The sequence below is a fragment of the Cygnus olor genome, chromosome 4, assembly GCF_009769625.2.
Source record: "Cygnus olor isolate bCygOlo1 chromosome 4, bCygOlo1.pri.v2, whole genome shotgun sequence".
NCBI lineage: Eukaryota > Metazoa > Chordata > Aves > Anseriformes > Anatidae > Cygnus > Cygnus olor.
In genome coordinates this window covers 33,684,008-33,700,793 of record NC_049172.1, presented here as the reverse complement: position 1 = coordinate 33,700,793, position 16,786 = coordinate 33,684,008, and the positions used below count along the sequence as shown (strand labels likewise).

Genomic DNA, 16,786 nt, shown 5'->3' with positions numbered 1-16,786 from the left:
GACTGAATTTCCGTAAGTAAAAAGATTTGAGATTCCTTGGGAAATGGAGGAAGATGGAAGAGATCAAAATCTTTGGGAAGTGTGAAGTGAATTTGGTTGAGGAGCGATTGAAACTGAATTAGGCGGAAGCAGCATTACTCTGACTTATTAGTTTGATTATATGGTTTGAGCCTAGTTGCTTGCACTGGAACCAATTAAAATGCCTAGTACATGACAGCAAGGATTAGGCTCGTAGCACTCTACCAAAGTGTGAAATAAGTTTTTGCCTGCTTCTTTAATCCTTCCCATGTGTCTCCCCTTCTTTCACCTAAATATCCAGCTCAGGCCATTACACATCTCATTACAATGACCATGGTTTAAGTTAAAATGCAGTATTTGCACAACTCTATTGATAGCTGAGATACCACTATGAGAACCTATGAGCATCAGATTACAGTTGCATAGAATACAGTCTGCATTGGAGTGATGTATCATTTGTTTGTTTGTTTTAAACAATCCAAATGCAGGTCTGTCATGAAATCATCACGTGGAGAGAAAAAGATCTATCCAGATTGAAAAGGAATTACACTAGTTCTTTTCTCTCCCTCCCAGAGCCACTCCTCCCCATTTGAATGAGTCACAAGACCAAGAATGCATTTGTAATGTTCAGCATCACTTAACTTTAAAAATTTCTACTCATGCTGTAAAACAAGCACTGTTTATACTCAACTTTTTAAACTAGAACTGACCACAACTACAAAAAAGGAAACACTGTATTTTGACATCAGCGTTTCCTAAAAATTTGTTTCACAAGATGTTCATCCAAGTCATTTTCAGACAATTTCCTTATAAAACAGGTTTTGCTTACCTCTTGGATTATCACCAATGATGTTAGTTTTGCCATTCCAGTACCAAAGCAGCAGTGTTGCATCACGTGATCCTGACAGAATATAACAATTTCCTCCAATATAGGATTCAGAACGAGCAAGACAGGTTACAACATCCCAGTGGCCAAATATTACTTGTATCAGTCTCCCTGAAACAAATAAAATCCATTGTTTTAAAAGTACACTTTAATGCTTTGCCAGGCACATTATATACATTACAAAATGTTTTAGAAATATTTTCTGTATAAAAATAGGTTCAAAGAAAAACTATAGTGGATAGTAGTACTCTTTTTCATAACTTGATGGAAACATTTAAAAAGTGATTAGCCTATATACAAGCTGTAAAAAAAAGGCTTCAGTCCATAAAGATCATATTTAATTCAAAGGCCGATCATGCCGTGGTTTTTCTTTAAGTTAAGTTTATGAAGAAAATGACAGGAAAAATACAAATATGATGATGATGTGGGAAATGGAAGCAGAAGATGCTACAGAACATTTAGGATCCATAAGAAATTGGTAGTATGAGAACTGCCTACAAATTATAGCATATCCAGCTATTGAGCATATCCTTAAACAGAAAAAAAGAGATTCAGTTAAAAAAATTTACACTTATTTCAACCAACATCCTTCCCTTTTAAAAAATTCTGTAATATCCATAAAATCTCTGAAGACAAATGCAGGAAAAAAAAAAAAAGATAACGCTTATCTATTCATATAGGACAAACACGTTGGCCCTTGTCAGGCACATATAACATTAAAAGGAAAGGAAATCTCAGGCAGTTAAAAATGTGTCCTTCAGGAGTCTACATAAACATGAACATCACAATTACTCTTTAACGTTAACTAAACTGGACAATATTTTCAGATAAAAACGTAAATTTGGATGCTCATGTAAAGCAGATTTGCATGTGGAAGAGTGAACATGTGTAAGGTCGACATTGGAGATCTCTGCCAGACCACCCTGCCAGAGGGAGAACAAACAGGTGGGGAAAGCTCCGTCTTCAGCAATCTGGCTGAAGACAAAGGGATCACTTGCCAGAGACTGGCTCCTACACAGCAAACACTTCAGGGGCCTCACTGGTTTTTGGATCTTTCAGCAGCGTTTATGGTTCTATGAAATGAGAGTGTGAGCACTAAAATCCGTCTCACTGGATATGCTGAAGCCTGACAATTGCAGATCTTGTTGGGAAAGGACAAAAGATGCACCCACACATGCTTCGTATGAGCCTACTTGGCCCATTCAGGTAACTTGGGCTAGGCCAAATTCTGCATCCAATGACACAAGGGAATGTAATGCCACTAACAAGTAACATGGGTTTTCTCAGCCTTAATGACCATGCATCCATTTGTGTTCTGAACTTAGTAATGAATTCGGAAGAACAGAAGGGATAAAAGAGATCCTGCTTTGGCAGAATCAATGATATATGAAAAAAAAGAGGGGGGGCGGAAGGGGGGGAGGAGGATTTCAGTACTACTGTACTTGAATTAAAATGCTCTGAAAAGTGTTTAAAAATAATAACTAGTAATGTGACAAGTAGCAACACAAATTAGTGTTGGGACTCAAATAAGGCATGTCTCAATAACATCTTGTGGTGCATGAATTAACAAAAGCTGGTCAATCATATAGTATAGGTAGTGGGAAGCATTCATAGCTCTTTCTACACACTACAAGGGCATTGTATTCATAACTAATAAATACATAACACTTAATACAAGGGCATTGTATTCATAACTAATAAATACATAACACTTAATAATGAATAGTAACAAAAGACCTAAGTGAGAACAAGGATGTCAATAGCCTGATTTATAACAGAAGATCAAAAAGTTAATTGCATTAAAGTGGAGAAAACCAGCAAAAGCAAGACATAGGTATGAGTATCTTCCAAAAGGAGGATTATTTACATTGGTACATGAAGAGAAAACAGAATAGCATGATATAATTTAAAGGAAATTTAATTTAAAGGAAACTTATACATAGGATTTAAAATGAAACACTGGCTAAACTCGTAAGTTAAGTAGAATCCTCCAGAAGAAATTGTGAAATGAGGTATTATCTCATGAGCATGTTCAGACTGGAAGGGACAAAACCCATGAAGGCATACCTACAGTACAGATCTACCTTGTATCTCTAAGGAGAGTGATCAAGTAGGTCTTTCTATCACTAACCTCTGTAAGTCTATAACAGCACTCTGTAGCAGTCACCTCTGTATAACAAGGCTTTGCTTTGGGCCAACGAGTCACTTAAGTGTCTCAGATGCTGACCAGTCAACAGATTTGGTCAGAAGAAATTACTGAACTTCAGAGCTGAGAAGGGAGCAATGAAACACTCGCAGGCAACATAACCTCCTTTTGGCAACACACAAGAACATCTTAAAAAGTGTATGTTTTTCCTTGAAAATTCAAGTTGGCAATTACCTGGTTTAGATTTGAAAGTAATTTAGCTATATGACATATTTTTCAGTTATATACCCTTAGGTATTCAAATACCTGAGGTGATTTATGCTCTTAGAACACAAGTTTATGTTATAAACATTGCTGAGTTATAGAGATTTCTCTTTCAATTATACTCTATGTTTATAGGTTCTGTTCTTGAAAACAAACATTTTTCAAGGCTATTTGTTTGACAGTTGTTCATGTAGTTGTACTTGCTAGTTTTACTTTGTTATCATGGAGCCAAGGTTCAGTCAATTCCATCAAAATCATCAAAGTAAGAAATACACTTTTGTTTGTTTTCTTCTTCATATTAGTAAAAAAAATCATTAATCTCATAAGAGTTCCTCTACTTTCTAATTTCTTCCCTTTAATAAGAGTTGTCCTCTCTATACAGTAATATCAAACATTACCATACTCACTCTGATATCCCTTTTTGACAGAACAAATTTTCTAGTTAATGTTTTATTTGACAGCTGTGCTACAAATAATTAAAATAAAAATAAGACTCAAGTCTCTGCACTACTGAATCTCAAAAGCTGTCTAGAAATCATTACCACTGCTGGAGGAAGGTTTTATTGTGCTTCTGCTGTGCTAGCTGTGCTGAGAACCCATGATTTATGTTAAAAGTATTTCCTGCTAAAAACAACCCCCCCAAAATCTAATAGGAGAAAGGTCCTCTTTTCCTGTAAGAGCTAAAATATAATTGAATTCAACTCTTGCGATAACTTGCTAATATGCTTTACTGATCATATCACCTTTCTCCCTTGCTGTTCTGCTGATTTCAGAGTAAGCATTTCACTGCTCTATTCTCATTTTAATTCCAAGCAAAATAAACTACAACTGAATTTACGTGATTTAAGCTAGAGCTAGAGTTGCTATATAGATAAACAGGAGACACACAAAAGACAACTTTTCTGCAACCTTTTTGACAACTGTGCTTTGCTTTATACCATAATTAGTTATGCTAGTATCAAGGTGCCTAGCATATCTGACTTACACACAGAGGGCATAACTTAATGAAGTATGTATAGTTAAGACTGATACAGGTGAAATAATATAGCTTCCTTCCATAGATATAAGATAAAATAAATCCTCCAACATCAAAAGAAAGCTATCTGTTCATATAAATCAAGGATATACACTATTTATTGTAGTTAACTAAATTTTCTGGAGATCTTTAAATTCACAGGTTTCACAAAAATTTATTTTCATCAGTGAGAAAATTAAACTAAAACAGGTCTAACCAGATGTCTGTATAATGAATTGTAGCCAGTCAACATAAAGCAAATGGAACTTCTCATTTATACTTAAGGTTTTAAGAGCGCAAAGATGACAGATATGCTGTACTGCTAAAATATGCCATGAGATTTAGTCTTAACAGATTTGCATAAAAGACCATCCTGTTTTGTAAAATATTTTGGTTTGCCAAGTGTGAAAAACACCATTAACTAATGTATTTAAGAAATGATGACAAACATGTAGGATATTCCCTACAGATTAATAACTTATTGGAAAGCTTGATGGCACGCACACACACACATATTAACCACACCGGGTCATTAATCCCAAAGAAGTACCTTGCAGTGAGGTCACTATTCCCATTATAAGATAATGAAAGGGAAAAAATCATACTTATTTTTTTCTGGGGGCTCCATAGCATTTAAATTCCCGCAGCTCTTTCACTCAAAGATTCTTTTCTATTTAGCATGATACATGTGTGACTTCAACTGTTTGGATACATGCTGGTTGACGGACTAATTTTACTGCTACCCATTACTTTGATCAGCTTATGTTACACAAAAGAATTCAGTAGCTCCGGATCAATTTTTCTAGTATACCATAGCTTTCAAAGGTTTTCATGAGTATTTCTTTGCCAGATTTCAAGACTTCCCTTTCGAACTTAAGGTAGAAGGGTTTGTACTTATTCTGTGATGCTTGCCTGTATTTCCTTAAAGAAAATCTCTGGTGCTTAAAGCCAACCAGAGTTAAATTCAAGTAAGTGCTTTAAGTACAGTTAATTCTCCTCATACACCAACCTTCACAAAAACCCATTAGAGGCATTTACTTGTGAAACTACAGTGTAACAGCAGGCATGCCTCTCACACAGTCATATGGATTTGAAGTGCGATGCTATGGCTAAGTAAGAGCTCCTTGACTTATGTCTGCCTTCATTCAAAAAAACAAAAACAAACAACAACAACAAAAAAACACACGATGGTATACAATACACAGTAGAGGTAGAAAGAAAAGATCTGACAAATATTTATCAGTAGGTGAATAAACACACTCTACTCTCTCCTCCCACCCCCTCTCACCCTCCCCATTCTTTCTTTATTTGAAACAGCAGGATGATGATGAACAGAAAATCATTCAGGCTATTCCCATATTTTAAAAATACATTACCTGAATCAGTAGAATAAACTCGGAAACTCTTGTCCCAGAAGCCACAGACCAAGATGTAACGATTATCAGAGGTGATGACAAAACACTGGGAATGTACCTGAATGCTTTGGTCTAAAAGGTCAGTGATTTGCCTTCTGTGCATACCTGTATTGCTGGCTGAACAGAAAGACACAGAAATCAAGAAATTTCAGCATCCACGTACAAAGAACAAAAGCACATTTTAGAATCTTTATGCTCACACCGAAACTATTTCTTACTGCTGTTACTTGTTTTTGTGGCAGGGATATTTTCTTTCTGTTTTTACTGTAAAATACTAATTACACTTCTGGGAACAATGATAATTCCTAGTACTATATATTCTAAAATAGAGGAAATCCTTTCTTTAAATAAAATGTAACTGACAAATATAAATGAAAGACTGCAAAAATGAAAAATACATAAAAATGTAATAAGCTTCCCACACCAAAATTTCTAGCATAGGAAATTAAAAATGTGTATGTACAGCGCTATATAGTGGCTCCAATGCAGCAAAGAACAGACTTATGATTTTAAAACTGTATACAAGTAGTGTTTCATTGCAAGCATTGTAATTTAAAAAGAATAACAGCAACAAATATTACTACCAGGCTCTTACAGAGCACTTCACACATTTTGAGCACTGCACAGAAATTAATGAGCTCATATCCACAACCTGCTTTAGAGCTGAGAAATAATATTTATCCTACTTTGGTCACCTGCTGTGTTTTTTGTTTTTTCCATGTAATCTTGTATTGTGAACCAACAGAATAGACAGTAATCAAGGAACATATTTTTGTATTATATTTTGTCTTATTAATTCATGCATTTATGTATGTTTATATAGGTCCCAATAGGTATATACCATGAAAATCCTACTCTGTAATGAGAACTTTTAATATGCTTTGTTTTTGAGGGAACCTGGCCCCCATGCCAGGTAAGTAAGTCCTCCTTAGCCTGGGTTTGTCTGCCAACTGCTCGAAGCACCATCACTTCCATTCCAGGTGGACTGTGGGCCCTGTCTCTGTACTGGTCCAGTGTTCTTCTCGACAATTTGTTCTTAATCTTCTTTCTATTCTCAGAGGCTAACCATCCCCTAAGCTTTGCGCTTATTCCATTTACTCTGTATCAAAACCTTAACTTATTTATGCTTTCATTATGTATGAAATGTTGATACTGTGTTGTCCATATTAGTAGCAAATAATTCTGTAAGGTACTGTTACTTGCTGTGCAGGTAACACATAACAGGGCATTGATCACTGCAGGGACCACTTAAAGAGCAACAACAGTGCTTAATAAAAGCACAGTAAAGTGCTCTTTATTACTGTGACAAAATAATGGCAAATAAAACCAAAGAAACGTTCAGATCAATGTATTCAGTACAGCTAAGACTTTGAAAAGACTTTTCACCTAAAAAAAGAGGTCTATAATCTACATCATATCAGACGTTACTGTTTTATATCTTCCTGTGCAACTGGAAAATGAGGAAAGCATGAATTCCTCCTTATGACTAAGACAGCAACAAGATTCCTGCTATAACCATAAAAGTGTAATTTTGTAGTCCTCTTAGGTGCCATTTCTAGGTAAATGTGTCTAGCCACAATTAAGAACCTTTAATATTATCTACATAATTACTTGCTTGTACCCAATGATGCTACTTAACAGTGACAAAGAAACCTTTAAACCTTTTAAACTATGTCCAATGTAATCACAAGGCTGACTTGAGATCTATTGTACGAAGAGAATTTAAAACATTTTTCAGAACCCAGAGTGTTAATTTTAAAGGTGTTTACACCAAAGAAAAGTATATTTTAAAGTAAAGATATGCCTAAAAATGGTATTTTAATCTTGAAAACTGTGAAAAATGCAAATGATAATAAGAAATTCGTTCTTCACAAAGGGTAGAAAAATCATCAGGCTCAGTGTGATTTGTTGTCTGGTTTGGATTTTTTTTACTGTGATATTTGTTTTTAAGATCTATTTGATTGCAGGCTTTAAAGAAGAATACACATTTCCTGCTCTAAACATTTTTTTGGATGAAATCTATTTCAAGAAGGAAAACAGAGTTACAGCACGTTTTACTCATTATAAATTATAATTACTCCATTATTCAGAGGGAATTGATTTCAAAAAACTTTTGGAAAACATTTCAATTTTATCAGCTCTGTAAAATGGTTTAATATGCCCAGAGTGTTCCTGACTTAATTATCATAGAGCTTATCTAGCAAAATGGCTACACAGCAACAGTCTATATCTATAGACCGATACTATGCAGTTCCTACTGATGTGTATACTTGTTTTTGAAATTAATTCTCACTGGCTGACAAAACTCTCATTCCACCCTATCTAAAGAAGTTCATTTTTGTTCTGTTCCATACTTTTATATTTGTTTGCTTTAGTTCTTTTTCACTTAAATTACCATTGACAGTTTAAAAAACAGAGCTAAGTTTGTACTCTAATATAATTGGGGGGAAAAAATGAAAAAATCTCTTTTTTTCTCCTGTGAACTGTTGTGCAATTTGTTTATATTTGGGAGCTAGGTTGTAAAGACTTTTCGGGTGTTGATCACGTTGAAGGCTCCATTTGCCAGGCTACATGCTCCCAAGTACAGTCAAGGATACACTCCCCAAAGTATGGGGCTGCTATGAAAGAACTGATCAAACTCTAACCATGCTAATAGAAAAATCAGCTCTATATAAACTAATAAACCTCTATAAAAAAAAGTCATGAATTGAATCTATTACACTGAGTCATTAAATGGAAGTTAGACATTCCTCCACCCCTTTTTAATAAAAGAAAAACATACACAAATTTAACTAGTGATGGTGATCAAAAGATGCAATACCCTTGAAAAATGAATACTAATATCTCAATACTAAAACTGAGTGGGCAATATATTTCAACTTTGAAACCGCTTTGCAATTACACATTAATCCCCTCTGCCTGAACAGCAGGTCTATGAAGAAAGGATTGATCTCCTTTAATGATGAAACCCTGGCACCATGGTTTTATTTTTCACAACACGGTGCAGTTAAGAACCCCACTGTTATTATGAAAATTTCCTCAGCAAAGGAGCTCCATCACATTACCAGTGCACCAATTCATCATAACGTGCCTCGCTCCTGCTCATCAACAAGTCTGAGTGATGAAAAGATCCAATATTATCCTGACAGTACTTCATGCACATTCTCAATCACACATTATTACAGCATCCATATTAATTTTCACTGACACGCGTCCTAGGCCTGTTCAAATTAGGCAAACCAACGAGGGGGAGTTGATGAAATACCAGCATAGCCACAGCTCATTGCATTCCAATTTGCATGCAAATGGTTTATCAGGAAAATTCCATTCCCAGCAACCAGCAAGTGAAAAACAACCGTAATCTACACTTCAGGGCCACCATACAGAGCTTAATGAATCGCAAAGAGAGAAGGAAGTGACAGACCTATGAGAGGATCGATTTCCACTGGCAGCTGGTAAGGCTGGTCTTGTACAGCACCTTGATGAGCTGGAATGCAGGAAAGAAGATTTTAAAACTCTGCATTTTTTTAATATGTGATGCCACATACATTTTGTACATCAAAATTATGTCCTTTTTTTTTTTTACCGTCCAAGATTCTTCTACACCATTAAAAAAAAAATCCAGGTGCTTTCACAGGCTGCTTATTAAACATTTATTTTAGATTAGTGCTATTCTGAATGTATGCCATCAGCAGCAGCTCCGGTCCTGAGCCATAAGCTCTAGCAGATGCTTTACTGGCAACCTCTCCTGTCGCAACAAAACAAAATTAAGTGGTAAAGAGCACTGAAAACAAAATGTGACAACCATCTGCTGACTGTAGCAAATACTGTTTTCTCCTTTACTTTTTAAAGCACTGCTTTGAACAAGTAAAGCACAAAGGACATTTTTTTAATATGTCAGTTTATGATGCAGACAGGGAAATCTCATAGTCATACAGTATTTAAGGAATTGTCTATCACCGAAAAACATTTATTTGCAATTTTGCATAGAAGTTTATGTATAATTCTGCAGACCTACATTTCATCTGAGCACCTGACATGCCAGCGAGATGTTTACCTCCTGAATTTTCTTTCAGTGCTTAAAAAGAAAAAAAGGCTTTTTTTTTTCCACAGCTTTGCTAAAAACAAGCAACTCCCACCAAACAGCCCAAGACGTCCTTGCAAGTGGAACAAAACATAATGGCTGAATACTTACATCTATGAGTTTTCTAACTATCCTCCATAGCTTAATATAAAAATTAGTATCAACTGAACAGTTTCCTGAGCAATTGGGAAGTCAAGATTCTGCTGTGATGAACCACTAAAGCAGAACAAAATAGGAAATCTGCATGGCAAAATAGAGGCCCTCTGCTGGGTACTAGTGCCATTAGACATCAGCAAAGCCACCAAACTCATCTACAAAAGCAGGAACGATTTTTTGAATACACATCATTGACAACTAGTTACTTGGCAACTTAACATTCTTATCACAATGCCTCACTAGTAAAGACAATGCTCAGCCCACAGCAGGAGATAAAGAGTAGTACTGATACCTGACCTGTAACCTCAGCAAATCCTATTTTGGTATAAAATTTGAAGGCAACAATAGTGAAGATTAGTTTCAGGTGTCCATATCCGGATCTCTTCAGTGTGGTATACCACTAACGGCCTTCAGGCTTGATCAGTGTGCTCTCAAAGAGGTGGGGTGGAGTGTTTTTTCGTTGGGTTCTGGTTTTTATTCGGCTGGTATCAGGGTTTTTATTTTGAACTGTAGGTTTTCTCAAGAATTATATAAAGGCATGACAACCATAAAATATCTCTAAATAAAAAAAATAGTGACTCAGAAGCACAGATTACTGTCCTCCCTTTCAGAAGAGAGGGGAAAAAAACAATATGTGAAGGTTTCGTTCAGCTCATAATAGTTGATTACTACACTCAAAAACCAGTTGCTACTCTCAACAGTTGTTTGCTTTCTCACAGATGACCAACCAGCAGGCTTATGAGGAAGTCAAAATCAACTCGTACCACTTCAGAATCTTTTCTCTTCCCTTGACTGTGGCACATCCTCAGAGACATTTTTAAAAAGCTGGGTATTATATGCCCAAGGTCACACATCCAAGGTATGAGAGTATATTGTCATCCTCCTTTCAAACAAATGTCAAGAGCCCTGTAAATAATTCTTGCTCATACGATGTTATCTAGACAAGCCTCCCTTCCCCCCTTCCTTCCCGCCTTTCTTTTTAAGCATTTCTTGGGTGGGTGAAATAATACATAGATGTTTCTATTTGCACGAAGTTGAGAGGTAATTTGTAAGAATCAGGAAAAAGCATGGGAGTTATCTGTCTTTTTTCAAAATGCAATCAGATACCTTAGCAGGAATTTTAGTGATGTGAGTATTACTTTGGTGCAAATATTTTCTATGTAAGTTATTTGAGTAGAAGCTCTTTTTTTCCCCCTTTTTTTGAAAAGCCTTTGACCAGATTTACTGCACAGAACAGAAATAAAACTACCTTTCAGGGCTTGGGCCTGAAACTGTCATAGCTAGAGAAAAGAGGATGAGTCCCTTTAGAATTGAAAATAGAATGGCTATATTCTCAAATCCAACACATTTTTTAAAGTATAATGAATTTGATTGATTGCTATGCTAATGGATATGTTGTTTTCCTTTCATATCAACAAATACATAAGCACCTAATAACTTTAGGATGTTTCAGTCACAAAAGAAACTGACTTCCCACATATTTTTATCTTGTAATTCTCATTGAGTGGCTTTAACATTAGAATATGGTGTTTATAATAAACAAGAAAAAGATAGCAGAAAAGACTTCAGCCAAATTCTGCATGCTTTAAAACTTTTCTCTGACGTGATGTGGTGCAGGTTTCCATCATCTGTTTGAAGAGTAAATTGAAGAGGAATAGTGCAACTGTTTATTATGATCAAGCAGTGATATACTGTTTTTGTCTTCCTGCTTATTTCCTGATGACATGGAGAGATTTTTTTGAAACAGTTTGTTGTTACACGCCACACATCTCACTATTCAATAGTTCAGATTACCTTTTTAAGGAGAAACTAAGTCCATATGTGAAGAGCATGCCACATCAGTGAACGGGGCTTGCACTTCACACTTTAAATTTAAAACAGTTTGGCAGCAAATTTTGAAGCAGACAATAGATGTACTGCTTGATTGCAGTGGTTTCTTATGCTACTTACTTTAATTTACTTACCAGGAAGATTATGCCACTTGTTTACAGCAAATAGCCTATTTGCAGTAACTGTGATCACAGCAGGGTTGGTCAGACCTGGCTGGGTGTTGGCTGCTACATGAGCGACAGGGGAGTTGGATGGGAACTTCAGAACCATGATAACATCCTGTTGAGCTTGGTCTGTGAACATCAATGGACTCTGCAGGAGGAGATACTGTTGAGTGCACACAACAAGAACCCAAATACATGGGAAAAGAAAACACGGGGAGAAGAAGAGAAGACAGGACAAGAAAAGGAAGACTGCATTAAAACCCACAAGATCCAAAAGCAGCTGCAGTGAAAAGCAAATGCAGTAATAGTGAAGAGGGTTGTGGAAACAACCATTTTAGGTAGAAATTCTCTATGTACACAATTAAGTTGACCGCCTCACTGAACAGGGGTGTCTAAATACAGGCTTTGCTCGAGATCACTGAAGATTAAACCAAAAGTTTCCAATCACCTAACTCTGCCAAAAGAATTCTCCTTCATATATGTCTACAGAGATAGCATGTGAAGGAAAGCAGTGCCAAACCAGAAGGGAAGAACAACAACAAAAAAAAGAGTAAGCAAAAGAAATTCCTGCTCCCAGAGATTGTCTCAAGTTGCATTACATTGGCAGACTACAATTCTTTACAAGCCAGATGAGAACATAAAAGCACATTAAAATAAACAGATACACACATAGACTAGATATATGTTCTGTATATATTTCTGGTGTACAAAAATAAGATTTATGAATGCAAAGCAGAAGATTTCACTGCAAATGTGTTTCAAAGGACAAACATAATTAAATGCAGTTGTAAAGAATATAAAGTGGACGTGATTACAGACTATCCTGTGTTGTTTCTAGAAATACTAATGGGAAGGAATGAATCCAGACTCTCATTTTCACCATGATATTTTTAGGGTTTAGTTTTTTTCATTTGATAAGTTGAAAAGATTAATAACTTTTTTAACTAAGATCTCTAACAGTGTGAATGTCGAATCAAAATATCAGGGACCTGAGAGCTGGATGTCAAGCATAAGGAGGAAAAGCAAATGCAATAATAGTGGATTTGCAATTGCGTGGTGTACCTAAAAAAGAGAACTCCACTGAGATGTAGAAATACAACCATCCTAGCCACCAGTAGCCATATTGTATTTGTATTCTTCCAGTATTTGTATTTTTCTAGAAACTGAATTAGAACACAAATGAAGTGTTCTTGGCTATTTTCCACCTGCAATATTTCATTACATATATGTGTATGTAACTACATACATTTAATGTATACTTATACAGAACTAATAAAAAAATTAAATAGATTTGCATTTTTATTATCACTCCTTTTTAAAAAGTTATTAAGAGTACTTAGAAAAACATATTGCTCTATGAATTCCTATTTACAGTCTTTGCATAAAGGTGTAAATAAAAGCAACTAATAAGCTACCCAGACACCCTTCTGAGCAAGTGGCTAAAAGCCAATCAATATTATGAGTTAATCCTCCCTGGATGCTCATTCAATTAAAGGTGTCAGTAATGCCTCATCTGATGTGGCCTCAATTAAATCCAGCTATCTGATGGTTGAAAACACAAGGGGATACAGCAACAGCAGCAAACCCAGACAAATAGGCAGCCTTCGTGTGACTGCTAATTACTACACCTGGTGTATATTATGGCTTGTGCACTTAACACAGTACGTGGTAGCTTTCAATTCGGTTGTATTCATGCATACGTGCACACACATGAAAACAGAAAACTCAGGAAAAAAATACAACTAGAAATAATATAGAATTGTGACAGGGAAAACATCCTTACTGTATTTCAGCTCCAGGAACACTACTTTTAAAATGCTTACTACAGTGCTATTATAAAATCATGTATTAATAACCACAAAACCGGTCAAAGCAAGTGGAGAATTAAGGTTTTTGTTTCTGTGTGTACCTCAGCCCAAAAAAACACTGTGGTTAGAAACAGTTTACTTCACAAAATTCATTTTTTTCATTACAGACTAAATCTTTACTAATTCAGCATCATGAAAAATATTATGATCAAACCACACAGACTGCTTCCTGGCATGAGATCTATTGATCTAACAATGGGTCTGACAAACACGTCAACAACCAGCTTCTCAAGTTCCTCCTCTTACTGAAACAAGTCTCCATAAGTTACTGCAAGTGCATGGTACACAGCATCATGACAGACAGGGACACATCCAGCGTATAGACGTATGATGAGGACGCTTGGGCTCCCCAAGATCTCTTTTGACAGAGCTCATCTGAAAGAGAGTCCCTTGGCTGCATACACTGCAGGTCACTGCACTGGTCTGCTGGCCCTCTCCTTCCCTAGGACACCACGTGGGAGGTGCAAAGGGCCAGCAGATCACAAAACAGCACAGTCAGCTTTGTCCATACAGTACATGGGATCCGAGGGCAAAGCCAGTCTACAGCACAGCTGTCAAAGGGTAATGTGCACACGCTGCACAAACGGTGTTGGGGGGGACAGTCAGCTGAGCAAGCCTCATGCACAACACCTTTATATACTTGCATTTGAGAAAGGCTAGTAGCTCAATTTGACAAAGTTTTCATTTCTTAGACTCTTGGATTGCAAGGTTTGTAAGCTACTTTGGACAGATTTCTGATTTTTGTGTAAGTTTTCTAAAACCATTTGAACTTTTGATATGTTTTTAATCTAATAACCTCAGTCTGCCTGTGTAGGACATAAAGATCATGTTTTACAAAACATACATGAAGAAAACTCCTTTCTTTCTTTATGTCTTTCTTTCTCTCTCTCTTTTTTTTTTAATATATATTTCAGGATAAAACATCCATCTTAACAATAAGGGAATGTAACCTTTTGAAAAACTTGTGAATTAGCAGACCATTTGCTCCACTTGTCACAGTATCACTTAACATACTTAGTTCTGGACCTATGACAACACAAATGATATTTTAGACCCAAGGACTGCACACAACATGATATGGAAAGTAATCAGTAATAAAATAATAGTTTGTATAATAAAATTATATTAGACACAAGTAGAGGTAAAAGGGAAAGCATGCTAATGCTCACTGCCTGGATTTTATCACCCTAGCTTTACTGCAAAACACATTTAGTCACATTCTTTGCTATGTAAGTTTCAGCTCATGAATTCCTAGTAATCCTGGTTTTAGGGGAAAACCTATGCCTGGGGGAAAAGACAAGGAAGTTCCACCTCCTAAATCCATGCTTCTTGGGGAATCTGCCAAAGATTAACTAAATTGTCTCCATGATGACTGGCTCTCACCTGTACAGGTATGGTATTAACAAAATAAACTGATGAAGTGTTCTTAGATTACACTGACAAAAAAGGTCTGTACTAGAAATCAATACAATCCTTCCAGCAATAAATAAAAGAATAGTTAAGCATTGCATACATTCACAGTCCTACAAACTCGTAACTCATCTGCTCTTTTTAATAGCACAAGTCCACGACCACATAAAAGAAATGCAAAGTAGCAGGTACTGGAACTTTAAAATAGCAAAGGAAGCGAACAAAATGGCAGGTCAGAAAGAGTTAACGTGGTACTTACCACCTGCATGGCAGAACTTCTTGGAGGATGTGGTTCTATGAGCAGTTGGGAAGGGGTCTGTCCAAAACTTCGTATTTGAGCTTCAACAGCCTGGAAAAGGCACAGGCAGGTTTGCATGTTAAGAGGTGCTAATTACAGGCAATAGAGCCATAACTGTCACCTGAAAATGTCATTCCACACTTCTGGCTTGTTTCATGTTGAAAATCAACCCCGTGTGTTCACTGTGGGGCTAAGTGCTTGGCACTGGTACTAAGAATGAGGTAATCATTTTAGTACTGTGGATGCTATTTCCATGAGAAACTCTGCAAAACCTCATCCTGCTCAATGATATTAAACAGAAACCAGCTATTATAATCAGAAACCCTCTTTATTGGCTCCATTTTTCCTTTCTAACACTGGCTTATCCTGTTTGTATCGTAACTCAGACACAAAAGTTAATTTTTTAAAAGTTTCTCTACGTATTAAGCATTCTACATTTTATTTAAACTGCATCGCCTAGTTTCAACAGCAAGAACTGAAATGAAAGCTACAGCAAACTATTTTTTTAATTTTCATTTTTATCTAAAAAAAAATAGGATTCATTAAACCAACAGCAAGACTAGTATTAAATGTAACTAAAGGGTAATGTGACGATATAATACAGCATTTTTTTTAAGTTTCACTGTATCTTCAGCAGCATGCTGAAATGTATCATTTTCTTCATAGGGCACAGATGAAGATACCATTTAATGCGTTTGCTATTTTAACTAAATAGTTATTTATTTTTAAATGTGTGAACTTATACCTCTTGCCTATAGATGCCCGACTTGTTTTCCATGTTTCCACCTACTGGCCCACTGGTTCAAATTAAAATCATGCAGCCAAAATTCAACAAGTTATTTTTTCTCAGCCAAGCAGCTGAACTATATCCACAGGACCATGCTAATACTACAGAAAATCTCAAGTAATTCATTTTAGATTAATTTCTTTCATTGTGAGCTAAACTAAGTAAAATTACCTTGCAATTGCTGTCAGCTATCAGCTCACATATGGGCTGATACTTCAATTTCTCTGTGTTGCATGGTGCATCGAGCCCTACATTCCCAAAAGTGTCTAGTAATGCTGAATACCTAAGGTGAGGCACTACTAGCAAGTCCTAAAAATCAGAAAATCAGGCCTTTCAGTAAAGTGCTATAAATGGGGCACTTGAATGGTAGAACACAAAAACACTAGCTTATTTTTAGCTTTTATAGCACGATTGTTCTTTCTCTCTGAGATTCTTCTTTTTCATG

At 36.1% G+C, this 16,786-nt stretch overlaps 1 protein-coding gene across 6 annotated transcripts in view; it reads right to left on the bottom strand.

Annotated features, from left to right (window-relative positions):
- LRBA (LPS responsive beige-like anchor protein) overlaps positions 1-16,786 on the bottom strand; it is a 396,366-nt gene that overhangs the window by 28,076 nt on the left and 351,504 nt on the right. For 4 of the 6 annotated variants that reach the window (XM_040554872.1, XM_040554874.1, XM_040554877.1 and 1 more), the window contains 5 exons: positions 15,516-15,605; positions 11,949-12,141; positions 9,169-9,231; positions 5,706-5,861; positions 848-1,015 (listed from right to left, as the gene is read on the bottom strand). In XM_040554872.1, the coding sequence (XP_040410806.1) occupies positions 848-1,015; positions 5,706-5,861; positions 9,169-9,231; positions 11,949-12,141; positions 15,516-15,605 (670 nt within the window). The remainder of the gene's footprint in view (positions 1-847; positions 1,016-5,705; positions 5,862-9,168; positions 9,232-11,948; positions 12,142-15,515; positions 15,606-16,786) is intronic. The other 2 variants (XM_040554875.1, XM_040554876.1) reach the window with 1 other exon arrangement.